We start from the raw sequence: 21,376 nt of genomic DNA on the forward strand, positions 1-21,376 counted from the left end.
TGTGTAAGTTATGGGTGGAAATACGCTTGAATAATAAGTGTTTCTGCTCAGGAAAAGAGAAGGATATTTACAGTGAAAAGCCAGCAGTTTCCAGAATGCTCTTAGTGCTTCTGCTTGAAAGGTCAATTTGGGACAATCATCCTTATATTTCTGCCCTTGAACAGGAAAAGTTAAATACACACAGCTGGTCATGCTGGTGCATAAGAGAAGGGTGCAACAAATCCACAGGTGCCCTTGGGATAGAGAACCACTTCAATGCAAGCTCCAACAAAACCTGCGAACTGAATGTCATGTTTACCATGCACTCAGATCTTAGAGAAGAGTTTGAAAGGCAAATAAATCTGGATTTAACTGTTAATTACTTTCCTTAAATATTTCATAAGCAGTGCTCCTGACACCAACTCCTGACAATCCCAGCCCCTCTTGCAGGAACAGCATTATCCACTCCAGGCCCATATATAATAACACGCTTCTAAATCCATTTCAAACATGTATTTAAAACACTCTTCTCTTTCATAAATATGACCTTGCATTCTTAATATGCAAAAATAATCTATAAAACTCATTTAAAGCCACATTAATATCTTCTTAGAAATCTGACATCTTGCAGAGACATTTCACATTGGTTCCTGGGCTAGCAGCATGGAAAGTGGAACAGATGAATCCACAATGTCTCCCTAAGTGACAGTGATGGGACAAAGGGAGACTGTGACAAGAATTTTTTTATGGGAGTAGGGCAGACTATGTCTTTGATTTGTGCTTTTTTTTAAAGGAATGTCTGGTGGAACTAAATCAAGATTTCTGTGATGCAACATTAACAACAAAACACAGGACCCTCTAGAAGCTTAGCAAAGGACTTCTCCATGCTTGAGCAGATGAACAGTAGCTGCTACAGAGCTCCAGAAACAAAAAGGCAAAGAGCTCAGTGGAAAGAAGAATTCTCTGAGAGAAAACCAAACAACACAGTTGTTTGGACATGTTAGATGTGGTCCATACAGAACATAGGCTCTATGTCAGAGTAATTTGGCTTAGGCTTGCAAACAAACCTATGAATTTCTGAAGATTTTAAAACCTTCAGAAAATGTTCTGTTCCAGATAAATTTAACCTTTCACCTTTGTCTTTAAGGTGTAAATATTTTAAACATAGTTCTATCTTTAAACTTAATGTTTCAACCATGTTTTCCAAAAATATCTTTTTGCTCTTGAAAAGGAATGGTTTTGCATCAGGAAAAGGACACTTTTTGAAACATGTGGGATAGCAGCGCTACTAATTTTCCCAAAATTGCGATCTGAAATTTGTAGCAAAACATGAAATTGGGATTCTATTTGTCACTCTGAGTGAGAGAGCAGTCCTGTTACTTATGCAGCATACATCCCGTCTCAGACAACAAAAGCATAAGAGCATTAGCTGGTTTATCAGTATTTTTTGAGGAATCAGCACAGAGAGAAAAGATTTCAAAGTACTGCTTGGGAACAAATTGTCCTGCTACATTTCAATGAAGAATTATAGAAGTACCAGTACTTGTATACTGAACCACAAAGGACCAATTTTCTTTTGAAGCTACCCTTTCACATGTCATTTTTTATATGGCTGCAGACAGAAAGGATTTGGGGTGATTTGACTGAGACAAAGGCAGTGATGAAAGGAAAGTAAAGCCTTCTTTAGTAAACACACATAGAACTTGCTTGGAGGTATAATCGATAGCAAGTAAACCAGTTAAAAGGCAGTGTTTATCAGTGACTGCCTTTCAGTGCATTCTCTTCTAAACAATTCTCCTTTTCTGTCATTTTGAAGTGACCTTGGAGGTCAGGAGAAGAAAAACATAACAGTTCATCTCCTCCTCTTTTTATTTTTTCCTCCTTTTCTGTATATTTACTGGAAAATAAATATTTACAGCCAATTATCACAACATCAAAGCCATGACACGTGTCTTGCAGGCAAAAAACATTGCTGTGTCTGTTTGGAAAATGTACTTCACCTGAGGGTTAACCTGCTCATATGGTCAGGAAACATTGCCTGCTCCAGCAACATTTTCTTTGCTCTAAGTACTAGACAATTAATTTGAAAGAAATAAGAAAACAGTTCCAATTAAAAACAAGTGCTATTTAATTAATGGCAAAGCTCCCAGTGCGTTCAAAAGAATTGAATCAGGCCTGTTTATGCATTACAGCCTGGCTTCACAACCTCAGCTGCACAAGAAAGTGTTTGTGATATCTCTTCTCTGAATCCAGGCAGCAGCCAGAACAGTTTGGGCTGTGCTTCCCCAATCTCTGTACTGATGAAAACAGATCCATGAGAGCCTGGGCAGGACCAATCTCATGGCACACCATACACCTGGCACTGCTGCCACCAGAGAAGGACATGGTCACAAGAGATGATCCTCTTCTTATCCAGAGCCTTGTGGGCAACATGGCTGGTTGGCACTGGCCTGAACGAGAGGCACCTCCCCATGCTGTACAGATGGAGGTTGGCTGTTCTGAGGCCAAGAGCTTGGCCCAAAGTGGCTCCTGAGCCACTGCACGAGCCAAATGGCTGCTGGAAGCTAGAGTTTATTCTTGATGCTGAATACAGCCATGGGTTGAGGGCAGATTTCAGCCCGTGTATACATACATGCTCTACAGTGGGAGCAGTTTCACTCAAAGAGAGCATTTCTGACCATCTATACCACTTTCTTCAGTAAGCTTAAGGGACAAAAAAAAGCCTTTAAATTAGCCAGAAATCAAAGCAATGCTCTATTAATCACATATAATAAAGCAATCCCAGAGACAGCAATAGGTAGCAGTCTGATCAGACCACACACACAGGAGGCTCCCCTGATAGTGAGGTCCAACCAACAAGCATTACCTTGGTGTTTGGGGAGGAGCATGTGCTGCATTAGGACACTGTACAGTCCCTAGGCTTGCAAGCATTACTCCTGCAGTAATGCCTACTTAAAATAAATAATATTTTTAATCTTTCAAAGCCAGTTTAAAAATCTTGAATTGCAAATTATGTTCAGTTAAACCTTCATCAAAATATCATGAAATATTTAAAATGACACAATGATGCCCTATAAAAGGGCGACTAACTCTCCAGTAATGTTTGTACCAGACCAAAAGTCTACAGGGCCTGAAGCTCATTGTGTCTACTGGCTGTACTGATCTGCTGATCTACTGCCAGAGCATTTTCTCTGATAGACTACATACACACAAAGCTAAAGGGAGGTAGGAACAGCTCAGAATTTTCTTCTTTTGGCTGTGATCTTCCCTGGAAAGTGCCCAAATGGTGGCATTGGACAGAGGCCCACAGCAGTACACCCACTCATGTGCTTATGCAGTACTCCTCTCTTGTGGAAAACTGGAAATCCCCCTAAAAATTGTGCCATATGCAACAAGAGATGATTCATTAGTCTTTATAGCACTCGCTCATTAAAGGACTGTTATGAAACCAACATTATGCCTTCAATCCCACAGCTACCCAAAATAGTGTGAGACTTACCAAGAAGTCCCTTCCAACATCTCTTGGTACTGGAAGAGAAAATGAGGATCTCAGTGCAGAGAGAGACAAGCTGTGTTCCCAAATAATCCCATGTGGTATCAATTAATTACTCAGACCAACACGGTAGAGTTAGCAGGTGCTTGGATCTTCCCTAGGAAGCGTACAGTAGCAACACAAGCTAATTGCTGTCCTACAAATATCTTCCTAAGGAAATCATTGCTTCATCAGAAAGTCATGCCTTGCAGATGCATGATTAGGTGGGGACTACTTGCTACTTGGTAGTAGCTACTGAACACTGACTGCTTTCTGTTTTAACTCCTGCTAATCTGATCTCACCTAATAGGAGCTGTGATTGTGACTTTGTGGAAAACTAAAAATACGTAAATATATACTAGCATTTTTAACACATAAAAACACTGAATAATGTAGTTTTAAAAGACCTGCAAAAATGGGTATATTTTAACATTTGTAAAATCCAGAGCTAGACTTGTCTCCTGGCTGACAGCTGTGCACCAGATATTTGGTCTAGAGGTCCCTTTAAGGACACAACTGGCAATCATCAAGCACGATGAACTTAAGCCCTGCCTGCACACCTCCCTGATACACCCCTGGCACCAGTGGCCAGGGTCAAGCTTGCATGGGTTTGCATAAGTGGTGACATTCAGAGTGATTAATGTAAATTAGTCAGACATGTGGCTTCAAATTTAGTGAAATAAACAAATTCAGTTCCTGCAAGGACATGCCTTGCTCTATCTAAAATGGAAAGAATAACACTGAGCAAGCTCAGAAAACATATTTTCAAAACTAGCAGCATTAGCTCCTATTTAAAACCTTCTATGTTTGAGCATCAGCATCTCTCTGCCTTATGGAAAGAGAATATTGTGAGTCTAGATGCACTAAACACATACTCTGACCAGGTACACAGGGACAGCTGGGGCACAGTTTGGTAACCACAGCCTTATCTGGCCGAGAAGGCTGCTCTGTGCTGTGTCCCTGGGTTGGGTGCTGCACACCAGCAGCCCTTGCAGACCCCACACCATGCAAGTTCCAGGTGCTGCCAAAAGCAGACCAAACATGCTTTGGGTCTAAAGCTCCACAGAAAGTCCTTGTGCTCTCAGCAGCCAGGGCATTTTAATAAATGAGCAACAGCCTAATGATGACCATAATTTTCAAGTAGGTTATGGGAATCTTTCAGGCCAGCATGTGAAAGCTTTTTGTCGGAAGACTATGCTACAGGTGGAAAAACTTCCGAAAAAAATTTCTTTTTGTTGGAGCGCATTGTCCTCTGCAGATTCACCCTGCTGGTGAGATCTGTGGCCATGGCCAGACTCCTGTGTGCACATCAGCACCCCCCCAGCCCTGTCCATTGCCTTCTCTTTCCCTCCCCACACCAGGCAGAGTCAGGGCAGAACCAGCAGATAAATAATGAGCAGCACAGCTCTTGTGCTTCCATTGCCAAGTAAGATGTGTTTTTTCTGGTGACAGAAGCCAGAGATAACACCCTTAGACATGAAACACTAGCTGCCCTCCCATTCCCCTGTCCCACAGATGGCAAAGAAACCACACAAGTGCCCTCACCTTGCTGGGGTTGTTTCTCTCGGTGGGACAAGGCTGGGAGCTGCCAGCACTGGAACTCCAGCCCGTCTCCTGCAAGAGGTCGGGGGGCTGCTGCCTGGTCTGCCGCGACACCACGAAGTGAACCTGCTTCTCGCTGGCCTGTGGGAGGAGGCACAGTGTGAATCCCATGGCCCCAGTGCAACAAACCCCTGCACCTCAGCCCCAGAGTGTCTGTGAAATGCAGGAACCACTTAAACAGGGTTGGATTTCTCATTAATGAGGTTGCTATGACATAAAGCAGTAGCATCAGTTCAGGTCAATGAAGTCCATAAAAGTTTACTGCCAGCTACTTAATATTTCTCTTGAAAATTTGGTGTTAACTCTACAAAATCCTTTCTACCTGCCCCAAATATAGCTGGAAGCAGCGATCCACCAAAGTGAGTTCTGATCAGCTCTCATCTACACCTATGTATACCACTGCAAAGCAGCAATTTGCCTGCCACGGTAGAGAGACAGGCAGACTGCCAGAGCTGCTGCTGCCCAATGGATGGGAAAGCTGAAAAAGATACAATTAACCCTGAAACCAGGGATGGGCTTAGGACTTGCCCAGTGGAAGTTGGGAATAAACAATGTAATTAAGTCCACCTGCATGCAACGAGCATGACAAATGTAAGGAAGCTTAAAGAAAGGGAGAAAAGTTATTTTCTTTAGTGAAATAAAATCCTAACTGCAGCAGAGCGCAGAGAAAGAGGGTAGGCACAAGAAAGCACACAGGGTAATGAAGTTCAGGATGGGAAAGCAGCTCACAAACTCTCACTCAAGGAAGAGCAGCTTCAAAGCAAATAACCCAAGCTCAAAGAACTTCTTGGCCTTTTTTCATAATGCAGTCAGAATACTTGTGTGCCTGAGAGATGCTGCAATGCTTCTACTGAGGTTATGTTTGTTATTTTTAAGGGGCTCTGTATGTGTTTGACTGATATTAGTGTTAATTCTGTATACAGGTGGGGTTTTTTTCTGTCTTATTGAATAAGTACTGTTTCCCTAGAAACAAATGGCTTCATTTGCCCCTCAGTGAGGCTCATATGAATCTGTTCAAGACAACAGTGATGCAAAGATAAAACTGAGAGGGAGTGGAGTTTACCTGGATAAATCATAGATTCCTGCCATGAACTGAAATTAAGTACAGTGTAGCAATAACCTCAGTGCTACAGAAACATACTCAGAAGACGTAAAAATTAATCCTCTTATCTCCTTCTCTCTAGGCTAAAGACCTGGCTGTGGTGCTAGGAAGGAGGGGCTCTTGAAGACCAGCCTGCAGAGGCACTCCTGCCTGCTTGCTCTCAGGTTATATGGGAGGAACAGCTCAGTATCCAGTGCGAAGCCCCCAACAACACATCTGGAGCCTGATGGCCTGGGGCTGCTGTTGGAATGCTTGTTGGTACCACAGCCCCGGGGGCTGCTGACGTCCTGGCTCACTTCCTGGCATTGCTCACTGGGGAGAAGCTCCAAGGAAAGCTGGCACTGAAAAAGCAGCGGAAAACCAAACCCAGATCCAGTTGCGCCATTGAAATCAAAACTTCCACAGACAATTAACAGAAGCTGGAGGAAGCTTCTGGGAATTTTGTTTTTATAGCTTGGTCTGTCCTTTCTGGAGCTGAATTTAATAGCTGTAGATGAGAGTTTAAAAAAAGCTTTGGAAAAATGTCATTTTAGTTAAGAAAAAGCAACTTACCTCTCCTAGACCTCCAACTTCAAACTTGAAATATACATATTCAAGCCATGCTATTTTCAGCAAAGTAAAAAAAGTGCACGTACTTTCCCAATATCTTGGGGTATGCTATTTTTTTTTATAAACTAGAAACTCAAATCTTCACAGCTTCATAATATATAATTTGGTGCATACACACATATTTCAAAATAACTTCCTAGGCATTTTTAACAGATCTGGTTTTATGGAATATTAATTAATGGACTCTGGACTCAACTGGTACCCAAAAGCAGAATTCTGTATGTTGGGAGAAAGGAAACCATCCTGGTTCCTAGTTTGTAATATGACTGAGGTGGAACTGAACAACATGAGATTAAACCTCCCAAAGGCATGTGGCCCTATGAAAATACAGTTTTCTCTAAAGTGAAGTTTCAGCTTAACACAACTTCTTTTTGAAATTTATCTGTTGCCACATGGTAAGCCTCAAAGCTGGTTATTTAGAGAAAGGTTGTAAAACATGATTAATTCTCATAGAACAACTAGCAAAAGTTCAACAAGAGTCTCTGTTGCAATGGCACATTTGTCTATGGGCCAGTCAAGCTGAGTAGTTTCTCAGAAGTCAGAGTGGTTTAGAAAGTTATCCAAACAACAAGAACAGCTTTTGTATTTACATACATAGGAAAACCCATTAATGTTTCAACCGATCAGATTATTTATTGCTGATTCTTTCTAATCTCTCCCTCCCTCTTACCAGTGGCTTTTCCCACAATTCTTTCTCTGTATTTTATGCTGAAGTGAAAATCAAAGAAAGGAGGTGAGCTTTGATACTGAGTGCAAGTAAGAGCTGAAACACTCTTTTTTAAGAATTAAAATCTGTTACAGCCAAGGCAAATCAAGCAGTAAGGCAGAGACACAATGGCAGCTTCTGAACATCTAGTAGTTAATCCCATCTTAGAAAGAGGCAGCAGGGCTGCTCCTGGCAGAAGCTGCCCCATGTCTCACTGGGATGATGGAACACAGATATGCTCCACATCACAACCTGCTTGTCAGAGGCAGCTGTTGGGTAGAAGAGCTGCTCATCTGCTCCTAGCAGCTGCTCCGAACTATGGTGGGGGAAGGAGGTGAGGAGAAGGGTGAACATCTGGGGTCAGTAAAATCTGACTCAGCCCATGTAGCTTGGCTTGATGTGCTCACACGGGCACCTCATATCTGTTACCTTGCTCCTTTTCTTGTCACTCTCATGGAAAACAGATGTGGAATGTCTCGTTATTTCGATTCAAAGTGCCACTTCTGACACAAGGCCATGGCTTAAGATGATGTGACAAACAGGAGGCAGCAAATTCCCAAGTGTTATGATGTGTGCACGTTCCTAATTAGCACTTACATGTTTTCTTCATTTCAGTTCTTGTGACAGAGCTTAGAGCTTATAAACAGCCAGACACCTAATCTACTGATTAGCAACTGCTTCACATATGCTAGTGTACAGTTTCTGTAGGCCTCAATTGTCTCAATTATTCATTATTTAAAAGTCAAAAATAATCAGATTACACAGAAATCTGACAGTCTTCCTGCTGTGCTTGGTTTAACAACCCACTGAACCTTTTAGTGAATGTTCTGTTTTTAAAAAAACTGATGGTGTATTTGCAGCTTTCACCACCATAAATTAGAAGACCTCAATGCACTGCAAGGGGCATGCTGAGCTCTCCACAGGCAGGAAGGATGCTGTTGAGAAATCAGAAGACACAGTGAAATAGCCCTTCGTGTAAGAAGCAAATGCAAAACACCTGTGGCTTCAGTATAAAGGTTTTTCTCTGGCATAACATGGAAACAGGAAAGGCAAATGGTAATTGATGAAAAACATAACAAAAAAGACACAGGTTCCAGGAATTTTGCATTAGACAAATGTGATTCATAGAGCTCACATCAATGCAGTATAATCCTGGCTGTTTGGAAACTTGAGTTTCCCCTTTGATGGACTTGTTTAAATTCCAAGGGAATAGTGTGCATTTCAAACATTATTATAATTAACATCCACTCTTTGGAGACCAATAAGGGCTTTAGTTGCATTTTTAAACACTTGTATGTGAATACTCTTGCTAGTAATTTTTTCCATTTCATCTCATGTGTTTTTTGCTTATGAAGCAGTGATGCCTTATTTTGTAGCCATAAAGAATTGTTCCAAGAATAATAGCTTTTTAGAAAAATTTTCATTCCAGACTTGTTGCCCTCAGAGAATTTAAACCTTCCCCCTTCTGTTCTCAGTTAGTGAGTTACATAAGGTAATCCAGAAAGATGCTGGACCAGAATTTCAACAACTGGCATTATGTAAGGGGATGACATTTTCTTCACCTATGCTATAAACTTCACAAAAAAAGTTGGCTACAACCAACCAACTGTGAATCTATGCTAACATGGGAATCCTTTCCACAAAATGCATGGATCTGACTGTTTGTTTCAGTCTGACTGATATTACTCTGATTATATCTGTCAGAAAGAAGAAGAAGCAGGCCTGATTTGACATCTTGTTATTGAAGCCCATGAAATTCTTCAATATGTGAACAGCCTACAAGCCTCCAAATGAAATTAAAAATTGCACAAGTATAATAACAGTTATAAAAATGAGATAACAGCAAGATTCTTGGCTTTACTTTTTATGTTGAAATTTTCTAAAAACATAGTCTGTAAACAAAAAACCCAAATTGGTTCTGGAGGGAAAATTAGGCAGAAGCTGACCAATTTTGCAGTTGAGAAAGGCATGTTGGTTTTTTTTTTTTCATCTGACACGTCTGTATTAGCACTCATTTAGTACTCCACATGAGTCTAAACAGATATTAGTAACTACACATCCATTTTTCCAAAACATCTGGATTTCCATATACAGATTTAGGTAAGAAATATCTACAGGGTGTGGACTACCTTATAGTGGTAGTCCACTGCCTTAGGCTATTCTGGTTTGCTCCAGGACTGAACCAGAGAGCACTGTGATTCCTGAGCCAGAGGAGTCAGGATTCTGCTGGAACCAGTGCTGCCAGGGTACAGGCTGGCATGCCTTCTGGCAGCTGGCATCACTCTGGTGATGATCAGAGTATACAGATGTTTGCACTGATCTATATTTTCCAAAACCTGATGGTAGCAGGCACCTCTGTGAGAGTCCATGCCCATGTTCACACTCATCCACACAATAAAACCAGGGAGCTTTCAGAGGAGTAAATTCCCATTTAACCTTGACTCCTTCCCTCTTCCAAATACACAGACTCCGTGTTTACAATGGATGGTGAAAAGACACTGCTTGGTTTTTTGCACAGTTCAAACCCCGTGGTTAAAGTGGGGATGACAAACCTGTATCAGCTGGGCTGCGCTCTCTGGACTGCCGTAGCGATGGTCGTGCCCATTGATGGCCAGCACCCGGTCATTCTCCTGCAGCTGTCCATCACGGGCAGCCATGCCACCCTCCAGCAGGTTGAAAATAAACACCCCTGGCTCATCAGCCTTGCGGACCAGCTTTATTCCCAGCTGCTCATCTGGACTGCTCTTGTTCAGCACAACATGGAAGCTGTCATCCCTATTGCAGTGAGCATCAAGGGAAAGTCCGCTGTTCCGGCATCGGTACCTCTGCTCTCGGAGCACTGTCAGCCGCAGCACGTGGCAGGGTTGCTTCAGGATTGACAGGGCATAGTTGTGAGGCACATTTTTGATGTCCATGCCATTTACCTAGAATAGAGAAGTGTAAATCAGCAGCAGAATGACAGTATATTCTGAGTTGGCACTGAGGAGGGCAGATCTATATACACAGATGTCTTCATATGAAGTGACATGTGCTGTTTCAAACTGTGTCACACAGGAGGCCAAGTTTGCAGTGCAGAACAATCTTCCCCACAAGAAAAGGATGCGCTGCACAGAAGGTTTCTGTCCTTTTTCTTCCCCTCTCTCCCTGATAGTCTCCAGACATACATGTTAGTTTTCATCTTTCTTATTGCTCTTTCCCAAGCTTCAATATCCTTTCATATATCTTAGTTTTATTCCGCAGGCTTCTGATTTCAAATTACCTTGCCAGCCTTTTCTTTCACTCCCACTGTTTTCCTGCTGTTTCTTTTCTTCTTTATCTCCCAGCTGTTCTAAGTACAGTAAAAATTTTTTTTCTTCACTAATGAATCTCTAATTACAAAGACGGAAAGAGCCGCAAATAGAAGTTTAAATGCCTTGAATATTTACTAACAATTATGCTGATTTACCACACTAGAGAATCAGACTTTCCGTTTTTGCTCAGTGTTTTCCATGTAAGATTTAATTTGGATGAGAGTAAAACTGTATAACTACCATTTATAAATTTTGGCTGAGGAAAATAAAGAGGAAAAAAGAGTTTCCAGTCAATCCCATCATGTTCATATGTGTAAGAGTAACTAGGCATTGCATTTTATATTGCTAAATGAAAACCAGTTGCAAGATTGTGTTTCATCACTGGCTAGAAAAACCTGAATCAGACAAGATATTTCCATGTAGCTTTACATTGCACAGGTTGAACCATTTAAATATTAAGAAACATCCCCAAAATGTAAGATAAATACTCCCCAGCATGGACAAAAGTACTTGGCTTTTTCAGATTTGCAATTGAGGAACGATGAGGCTGTTCTGCTGCAGTCTGCTGGGGAGGACTGCACCCAGAGCGACACAGCTCAACTAGCTTTAGGTTGCTACCTTGGGTACTATAAACAGCATGAGCTGCACCAGGATGGGGCTGAAATTCACAGGAATCCTTGGTAAATCCTGGGCAGTTAGCCACGACTGGGAAGAGTCTAGGCTAGGCTGGGCCCATCCGTGCTACAGTCACAGCTTCATTGCGCAGTTTGGATGTGCCCTGCAGGAACAGCCTTGTCTTAGTGGTGCCATTAACTCTGCTGCTCTGTGCTGGCACCAGGACAAAAAGACTCCCTGAAACACTTAGCTGGGTGGTGGATGCTTATCCAGCTGCTGCTGGGAACCACCATCCAGAAGCGTTTTTATTCACTGCTAGAGTGAAGTATGTCCATATCGTGATCCTGGGAAATCCCTTTGGGCAAGTCTGTCTGGCATAAAGCAGAAGGCATGGCACAATCTTGGCATGCTTAAAGTGTCCTCAGCTACCACTGGGGTCAGCAAAAGCTAGGAAATCATAGTGCCTTACAGGTGGTACTCTGAACTTTAGAATGGCTTTCTGCATGAAACATTGCAAATCTCATTGTGATCGACTTCAACAATCTTATTCTTTGCCGGGATATTTTTATCTCGTACCTCCACAGTACTGTACCTTTAGTATCATGTCTCCAGGCAGCAATCTTCCATCTCTGGCAATTACCCCATCTCGATAAATATGCTGTATAATAATGTGTACCAAAGGGGTCTCACTGCCTCCCACAATCCTAATGGCCAGATTTTCATGGGGATCGGTACGGCTGATCTTAATGCAGGTAATTTCCCCATCTGGAATCAGGTGATACAGCCTGGGAAAACCTGGAAATGCAGATTGTAAGGTATTTATTTGACAACACAGCTTTGCTTTGTTGAAACATGCACTGCATAACCTCAAGTACCTGCCAGTTAGTCAAGCTAGCTTTTATGCATGGATGTGATTTATATCAATTAGGAAGAAAAGGATAGATAAGCTTGCTGAATGGACTTGAAGGAATCTTTCTACAAATAATATATTCAAACTTCCTTTTTCCCCCACAAAATACAGCCTTAAACCTTTGATGTAATCAGGACAGATAAAATGCACTTACAGTTATACACATCAATACTTTAAGGGAATCAAATGCATTTTTGGTCACCAGTGACACCTCAGAACCAGGCCACAGTTTCTTGCTGGCCCCAGAACAGATAGTCGTGGGCACCTCAACAAACATCCATCCCTGCTGTGCTGGGTTGTAAACCCTATCTCACTGGTAGCATCCCAGGCTGCCCTATTTTCTCAATTTTTAGTGTCACAGTGGAGGACAGGGCTCTTGTCTTGTGACATCCAAGGAAGTCTTTTATTTATCTTTAGCTACCAGAAAGACAACAAACCAAAGGTTTGGACAAACTAAAGCACACAGTAGTTTGCCTACCAGACTGCTCTCATTTATCACTGCTTGAACTCTAGGAAATAGGAATGAGTGGCTCTTACTGTGATGTCTCTATTAAAACCAGAGTATGCTCAAAGTACCTGGAAAGAGCTCTGCTGACCCTGGCAATCTGGCTGTGGGGAGGAGGGACTAATAGTGGGCAGGAGTCCTTTTTGTATTTATAATGCACTGGATTACAGTGTCATCTTCCAAACCCTACTTTTCAACTGGCATGTCTGATTTCACAGCATGTCACTAACACTTTCTTTCCTTCTAGGTCAATTGAAAATTTTAATCCATATTCAGCAGTGAGCAAAGTTGAAGTAAAAGCAGCAGTGAGTTTTCCAGCACAGGCACAGCAGTCTTCAATTATTTTGAATTCCCCAAAGCTGAGAGAAAACATTTAAAGTTTTTGCATGGGAATCCAATCCAGTGGTTATATGACAAACCTGCAAGTCAAAAAATTAACTGCTAATATTTTTTCAAGAACCTGTTTTAGAAATTAAAGTACAGTGAGTGTTAAGGAACAGTGGTTAGTGAAAAATGAAACTTTATAGACCAGAATCTGAGAAAGAATAAAAACTTGCTACTACAGAATTAGCAGGCAACAAACCAGCAAGGCACCAAAACCTTTTGAGAGAGAGGGCAAGGGGAAAGAAAGAACAGGAAAAAATATTAAGAAACACCACGTTGCATCCCTTACCACTTCTTTGATCATATGCTCTTCGGGGTGGGAAGCTGTCCTCCTCCACGTCTGTAAAAAGCACCTACCAGCACAGACTTCGACTTTGTGGTTTTACACAGATTTGACAGGCAATAAAAGTCTGTCTAGATAACTACACAGCCTTCACCAACTTAATACTCAACCATTTATTCTTGTAATAGCAGTTTCTGTGCTAATACAGGTTTACTTCAGTTTTGCAGGCAACTTTAATGTTTCAGGAATGGAAGGTACTTCATTTCACGCATGCTCCTCTATTTTCTAATGCTATTTGCTCAGCTTGTAATTTGCTCAATTCTCTCTAGCCTGAAGGGTGGATTCACTTGATCTAAATCCAGGCCTCAAATGCACAGTTTGGTGATCTACTTGTTCTGACTTCTTTGTAGTCCACAGGCACCCAAAGAGAGTGATTCCCATGCTAAATCACACCCAGAGGTGCCAAATGTTCTCCACTGCTGTGTAAGTAAAGAGGCAATTAACTTTGGCATCTCGGTGGGGTGCTTAGAGTAAGACAATACAAATACTCCTCAAAAATCACCAATGGCCTGATCCCTGCATCAGAATAAGCATGCACATTTCACACTCTCAGTGTGGTATAAGGGTAGTTATGTGTAAAAATACAGATGAAAATCAGGATACCTAGATCTTCTCTGCATGCAAATAAATTACTATACATGTATATATTGAAGACTACCGAAACAGTGCTATAATAGACCTATTAAGATGATTCACTTCACATTCAAACAAACTACACTTTTTGACACTGATGTTCATTTTACTAGCTCATTCTAAAAACCCTTCTAAAGGAATTATCCAGTTGCATTTCTTGTCCATGGAAAATTGTGGACTGAACGAGCTATTGACACTCTCATGTTATTTCAACCTGTAATTATCCCAGAGCAAAATCAGGGTAATGTGGCAGTGAACAAGTCTCCACACTTGTACAAGACTTACCCACGTCTTTACATACATATAAACATAAATAGGTTTATTTTCATTTTGAACAATGGCTTACCTGATTTGTTAAGCCTTGCAGTGGTACTTGGCTGACTCTCAGTATGACTTTATGTAGATTTTTTTAGAGGAATTTTTAATGTCTAATTTCCTTCTGAAATGTGCAATCTACAGCAACCCAAATCTTTCCAAGATGTTTTTATTTTGCCAGTCTGCAAGTCTCTAATGCCACCTTTTCATGGTTAGCAGGCTGTACTGCCTCACCTTATGTCTTCATTTAATTTGCATTCTCTATCAAATATACATAATAAACACTTTTTTTCTCCTCAGATGGGCTAAGCAACCAAAATAACTTCTCTATGATCCATTAATTTTTGTTCTCTTACTTGAAGACTTGCCTCTTCTTTTCATCCAGACATTTACATAGAGATTTGGATTCTCAACAACCTAGACTGTCCTAAGTAAAAGGCCAATGCCTATTTTGATAAACTAACAGTGTGTCAATCTAAATATATAAAGTACGCAAATACACTTTTTAAAATAAGAAAATTCGTAATTGCTTTTTCACAAAAAAATCTGCATACATTGTGTGCAGTTTGATGAAAACTTACCATGCATATTTCATAATGATGCCCTGTCTAGAAAGCAATGTCTTCAAATTGAATTTTTAATGTCTAGACCATACCCAGAAAAGATGGACCCTGCTTCAGCACCTGGTTGCATACAATGGCTGGGGCCTCAGGAGCCCAATTGAAGGAACTTAAACTGAGTTGAGGGCTTGTACCTTTTAGACATATATATGTTCTTTGTAAGGCTGGAGTAACAATTTTCACAGATTCAATTTTCCAGCCCTTACACTCTTATTTAAAATTATCCATTCTCTTTGGTCAGGTTTTCCAGAACAGGAAAACCCAAGAGTATTGCATACCTTTCTTTAACATTTTATATTTCCAGTCCTTAAATATCGAAGAGCTGCTGAATCTAGAAAGAAGGAAACTTTCTGTCTTGTTTTTGGTGATTCTTCCAGGTTTTCCCACAGAGTGTTGTGTTTTTGTCACAGGGGGTTGTGTGGAGCATTCTGAATCTGTCAATATAATAAAATGTCACCTGCATTCAGAAAGATTGCGTGGGCTTTTTTTTTCAAGCAGTATTCTCTTAATGTTAGTGTGCAATGTTATAAATATTTTCACACATTACTTTATGGTAAACAACATAGAAGAGACCAGCTTTGCACAGTGAACTCCATTTATCTGGCACAGTGTTGGACACTGAGAATTCTTTAGTATAGTCACCATGACAGAGTATTTACAAAATTTTAAGTATGCTTACTACTTTTTCCCCACAGTTTATAATATTTAATAGTAGCATTCTTTCACTGCTCAGGTTTCTGCTGACTTCTGTGCATATCATGCTCCTTCCAACAGTGCTGCCATGAGGGTAGCTTCTGCCTTCATTCCCAGGACTCAGTGTGCCAATCTGCAATGTTTGCAGTGACTCTTGAGTTCAGATTAATCAAAGGTCACTGTAAACAAAACTTATATCTGTGGTTGCAAGTCCTCATTTAGATCAGGCAGCTTGACTAATGTGCCAGCTCACCCCCACAAATAGGACCATCTGCAGGAGTACACATTCATCCTTCCCAGCATCTGGACACCAGAATTTAAATTATGCTTGTGTAACCTAGTCTTGGAAAATTAAGTGTCACATGCCCTTATATTGGTGGGGAACTTTATTCTGCAAGTTTTCCTTCCCAATAGATTTTCATTTATCATGCCATTCTCCCAAAGTTTTGCCATCATTTTGATTTAATGCCTTCCATTAATTCTTGGAGAAGCGCTGCTTCTCCAATGGACGGGCATGTAGAAGGTGATGCCAGTTCTAATCTCTCTTCTTGCTGCTGGACATTCCTCTCACCAAAGGAGTCCCAAAAGAACTAAAATGAAACTGTTGTGGAGTTGACTGTGTATCTAAAGAGTTGTGACTCTCATATACAGCAGGCAAATTCATCAGTCTGCAGTAGAGGAAATGCTGCAGAGACAATCTTTTTCTTTGGGAAATTGCCTGGCTCATTGTTCCAGAGCGGAGTACTTTGAACCAGTTCTGTAACAGCTGTTTTGGGAAATCAGAATGGCAACTGAATCACATCTGAGAAAACTAGGAAAACTAGTAGGATTTCTGTGGGGTGCAGCCTTCCTGAGATAGAGGTTGGGCTGCACTGTCTTGTCCTGGGGCTGGATAAACCAATTTTTTTTCTGTACACAGAGAGCCTTAATGCCATGAAGTAGTTGATACCATCTGTGTTTCACTTACCTTCTTTTTCTTCACATACTTTTACAAATACTGAAGCATTTATATTATCTATCTATCAATCATATATACGTATGTGTATATATATCTCTCAAAAATATAACAGGGTTCACACTGAACAGTTCTGTGGTTCTGCCAGTGCCTGCTGGGGTTGCCTTGGTCTTGACTGTTGCAAAGCAACACCAGATGGTAGAACCACATCCACTTTGAGACTGAGTTTGACTTTGAAAAACATTTGCCATCCGCAAGCAATCCTAAATTAAATTTCTTTTACAACGTTTTGACTGCAAAATGAGATCAGTGAGTATTTTTTAAAGTCAAAAACACAGCTCTTTTACTCTAAAACTGTAAGGAAGTTTTTTCAATTGTACCTGCAAATTCTTTGCTCCTGGAACATTAGCTGGTTCACAACTTGTATTTGTAGATCAGTTTGAGTAAAGAGTATATATATCTATAGTCCTTCCTGGAACTGAATTTAAGGTGCAAAGCCAAATTAAGAGCACAAATAATACAAGTGATACAAATAAGCACAGCAAAGCTGGACACTCTTTGCTTGGAGATATTTTATCATTTAAGTAGATTGTCAAGGTCATTTACACTAGTAGATCTAGTCAGAAGATATTACATCTTAAATGCATCAGTGCCTTAAGCATGTCCCTGTCACCTTCCCTCACATCTCAGAATGAAATTCTTTCTTTTAAACTTTCTAAATTTCTACTTCAGACCTGGAAAGTTATTTGTAGCTGTCAATGCTGTTAATGAAATTGCTCTCAGATAAATATCACAAACTTGGGTGCTACCTACAGACAAATATTTCTTTGCATGGGATTTTACAAATAACAAAGTATTAAAGATGAGAAATTCTTAACAGCTCCTTCCCCCAAAATGTTTTCTCATTATTGTTTGTACTTTTCATTCACTTCTCACATTTTCTTTGGTTTGGACATTTAACAACTCTCTACTGAAAATGCCACAAAAACAGAGAAACAAAGAAAGCCTGGATAATTTAAATCCAAAATGAGCACCTATAACATTGTTTAAACAAATCAAACCACAGGATATAAACATAAATCATGAAGTAATCTCTGCAGTTCAGGATGGCTACCAGCTCCAGGTGTAAGATAGCATTAGACTGTAACTACTTCTCTGCTGTAATTATAACAGAAACACATTTGATATTATACATCAGGTTTTACAAAACCAGTACTAGATACAGCTTCAAGTTAACAAGAATTTGAATTGTTTTTTTTTTTCTCCCTCATCAGAAACCATTATTTTGTTCTGTACCTTTACAGTCATACTGCAACTGAGCACTGGCTCAACAAAAATAGCAACTTCAGATTAAAGGCACCTACAGACTCTTAATGAAAGGCTCCTGAAGGGTAATACACGGATACTTGCTATGGAGTCCATTCTCAGAGCTCCTTTGACCAAAATAGAGGCAAAATAGATTAAACAGAGACATATTAATTACAATGGGGATATTCTGAAAACTGGAGTCAGATGAATTACACACGGAGCTTTGCCAGATGATCTTACCTCTCCTTTATCAAGAAGAAGTTATCAGCAAGAAGGGGCTTGTATCACTCTGTGAGGCTGGTACAGTCTCAGCTTTATTCTGCTCATGCACTGACTAAACCTGGTGAGGAAAATGCTCACCAGTGAGTCGGTGAAGTGCTGCTTCACCTCCCGGGGCAAGGAGTTGTGGCTGAGTTCTGTTCTCAGATGGTCCCAGACACAAACCTGTGAAACTCTGGGCAAGGCAGCAGCACCTTTCCCACTGGGGATCTCTGAAGTGAGGAACGACCTCCTTTAGCCCCACAGGAGCACCTCCATTCCCAGGAGAGTGACATGGCAATGGTGAGACAGATATGCAGGGCTCCCTTTTCTTCAAAATGCAAGACTTTTAGTGAGCACAGGGCAGAACATACAGCAACTATCCCTAAAGACTGACCAACAGCTCTAATCAGAAGTCTAACTGCAGAGTGCTCAGAGCAGCTGAGGTTTAAAAAAATAAATAAAAGAAGAAAACATACAGAACTGGAGAAGAAAACCAGCCCCCAGCTGGCAGGATGATGATAACTGCTACAGAAAGAAGTACATTCATTTCCTTCTCCAAGAAGAGGAAACAGAGAAAGCCTTTGAGATGCCATTACACAAAGCACTTGTTGCAAAGGACTGAATTGCAATCTTTGTTCAAGTTATATTTGTATTGCTTCAAAAAATTTGAATATATTTGTAAAGTTACTTGCTTGCATTTTTTAAAAATCTAGTTCCAGAACTATGTAATCAAAATGCATTCTTTGCAAATGTAATTAATAAAGTAATTTAGGTACTCAGCTCCTGTGATCTTAAGAGTAACTGCTTATTAAGTAATTATATGTCTACCTGGTTTTTCCAGTGCAGCAGAATACATTTGGAAGTTTACAGGCGTGCTGGGTGCAGAGGAATGAAACCACAAGCAGAGCCAAGGAGAGAATGACAATCCTGACACTGTCAGTGGGGCCCTGGAGTGATTGCCATTTTACATCTCTTACAGAGACAACAATGCTTTTCATTTGCTGGGAATGTAAAGGCCACTTACAACCTAACACTTTTCTGCTAAGTTCTGCTAACATCTGGACTGCACTGGGCTACTGGGTAGGTGCTGTTGACATCCAGGTTATTTGCCCACCCTGGACATAAAGCCAAGATTTCAGTGGAACTTTACTAATGTCAGTTATATGGCTAGGTAGAAAATGGTCTGTATCTCTTCCTGAAGGGATGTCTTTTGAAAAATATGAACTTGAGGCATGGAGAATTTTACTCATTCTAAAAAAAGGCAAGCGTTTGCTCACAGTGGATTGAAGAGTTGGAATGGAACGAGAAATCTATCTGCCTGCTCAGAGATATAAACAACTTACTTGTAAAATTTTACTTGGGGGAAAAAAACATTATTTTTAATAATAAAAATGATTTAAAATATTTTAAAATATAGTAAAATTATTCATTACGTTTCTGGGTCAAGAAGTATATTCCCATCCTTTTTACGGAGAAGGTTCACGATTTTGAATTACCAGGCTTTATTTCGGCTGTATCAGCAAGTATGTGAAGTAGGAGAGTAAGTACCAAGAACACAGTAACACTGTGAAACTCTCCTGAAAGAATGAACAAATAAAGCAGAAGAATATTGAACATGGCTCTCCAATTCACCACTATTCATAATGGCATGACAATGACACCTGAAAGTAGCATTTGGCAGCCTTTTGTGCTTATTTTGTTTGTGTTTCAATGAGAACCTGAATACAGAGCAAAAGGAAGTTGGATACTTTGTATTTCTAAAGCCTGCATCCTGAACATTTGAACTAGGAAGAGACGTGAGGTGCTGAGGCATCAAGCAAAGGAATAATAAGCTGAGTGAAGACCTTGATTAAGACATTGATTCCCACTCTATCATCACTTCCTCTTGATGCATGAATGTCATTGTTGGTTTCATAATTATGGTCCAAACTGATTAGTAACATTTGCTTATTGCTTTGAGAATGCCAAATGTTAAGTGTTACTACCTGCCAGACCCCTCATCCCTGACATACATCAGACAAACCTGCCTCTCCCTGCTGTTTAAGAGCAGAGCATTCTTACCTCATCACCTGCCTGCTTAGGTAATAAAGGAGCCCACAGAAATGCGGAATAATTACAGTACTTCACACTTCCATACCATCCTCCCACTGGGAATTTCCAGTGCTTCATAAACATTAGCCAAAACTCATTAAGTTCTTCTAAAGTATGATTATTGTGATCTATTTGTTTTAGAGAGACAGGCACATGCTGACGAAGAGACTTGTACAAAATTACTGAGCAAATCAATGATAGCTCCAGTAACAGATCCCAGATGCCCAGATCCCACATCCCGTGGGCTAGATCCTGGGCTGGCTATAGCATACAGGCTGTTACCAGAACAGCCCTACATGAGGTCCCACACACCCCAGCAATATTCTTGCCTGCCAGTCAGTAACATCTTTTGAATGAAGAAAATAAGGAAAGTTTTCTAGTTTGTTTTTTTAATCACGCACATCCCACCACATGAAAGGCCCGTCAGTCATGGATATCCAGCTCCTACGTGAATAGGGCTCCCTACCCCATTTTGAGTGATAGCACAAGATGAACAAAACATTACCTTCCTCTCCAGCAGCAGAGTTTCCAACAGTTTCCCTTTCCCGATCAGTCTGGTTGGAAACGGCACTTCCACTTTTTGTCCTTCGAAGAACACTGAACGCCTTGTTTATTTTTTTAAAAGATCTGCTTCTTATAGTGGAACGTTCAAAGTGTCGAGCTGCAACAGCAGGGAAAAAACCAAATCAGTACAGTTCAGCAGTTCTGGCCTAGAACCACAGCATTTCTGCAGCCCTCGGCATGTGATGGGATGTAACATCAACATCAGGGCTGCCTGTGCTTCAGCTTTGCCCCTGAGTCCTGCTGATACTTCAAGGCTGCACCCACCTGCATCTGGGTGCAATCACTACCTCAGTCCCACACCCTTGAATTGCCACCTTCCTGTCTGTTTTGCCAACCACATGGAGAAATCTTCTGTGAGT

At 40.8% G+C, this 21,376-nt stretch overlaps 1 protein-coding gene across 4 annotated transcripts in view; it reads right to left on the bottom strand.

The window, feature by feature from the left end:
* The window catches only part of LNX1 (ligand of numb-protein X 1), a 121,225-nt gene that overhangs the window by 11,267 nt on the left and 88,582 nt on the right, over positions 1 to 21,376 (bottom strand). For 2 of the 4 annotated variants that reach the window (XM_030271079.4, XM_030271080.4), the window contains 5 exons: positions 20,959 to 21,114; positions 15,424 to 15,579; positions 12,028 to 12,230; positions 10,083 to 10,454; positions 5,057 to 5,194 (listed from right to left, as the gene is read on the bottom strand). In XM_030271079.4, the coding sequence (XP_030126939.4) occupies positions 5,057 to 5,194; positions 10,083 to 10,454; positions 12,028 to 12,230; positions 15,424 to 15,579; positions 20,959 to 21,114 (1,025 nt within the window). The remainder of the gene's footprint in view (positions 1 to 5,056; positions 5,195 to 10,082; positions 10,455 to 12,027; positions 12,231 to 15,423; positions 15,580 to 20,958; positions 21,115 to 21,376) is intronic. The other 2 variants (XM_002193037.5, XM_030271081.4) reach the window with 1 other exon arrangement.

The sequence above is a fragment of the Taeniopygia guttata genome, chromosome 4 (genome assembly GCF_048771995.1).
Source record: "Taeniopygia guttata chromosome 4, bTaeGut7.mat, whole genome shotgun sequence".
Taxonomy (NCBI): Eukaryota; Metazoa; Chordata; class Aves; order Passeriformes; family Estrildidae; genus Taeniopygia; species Taeniopygia guttata.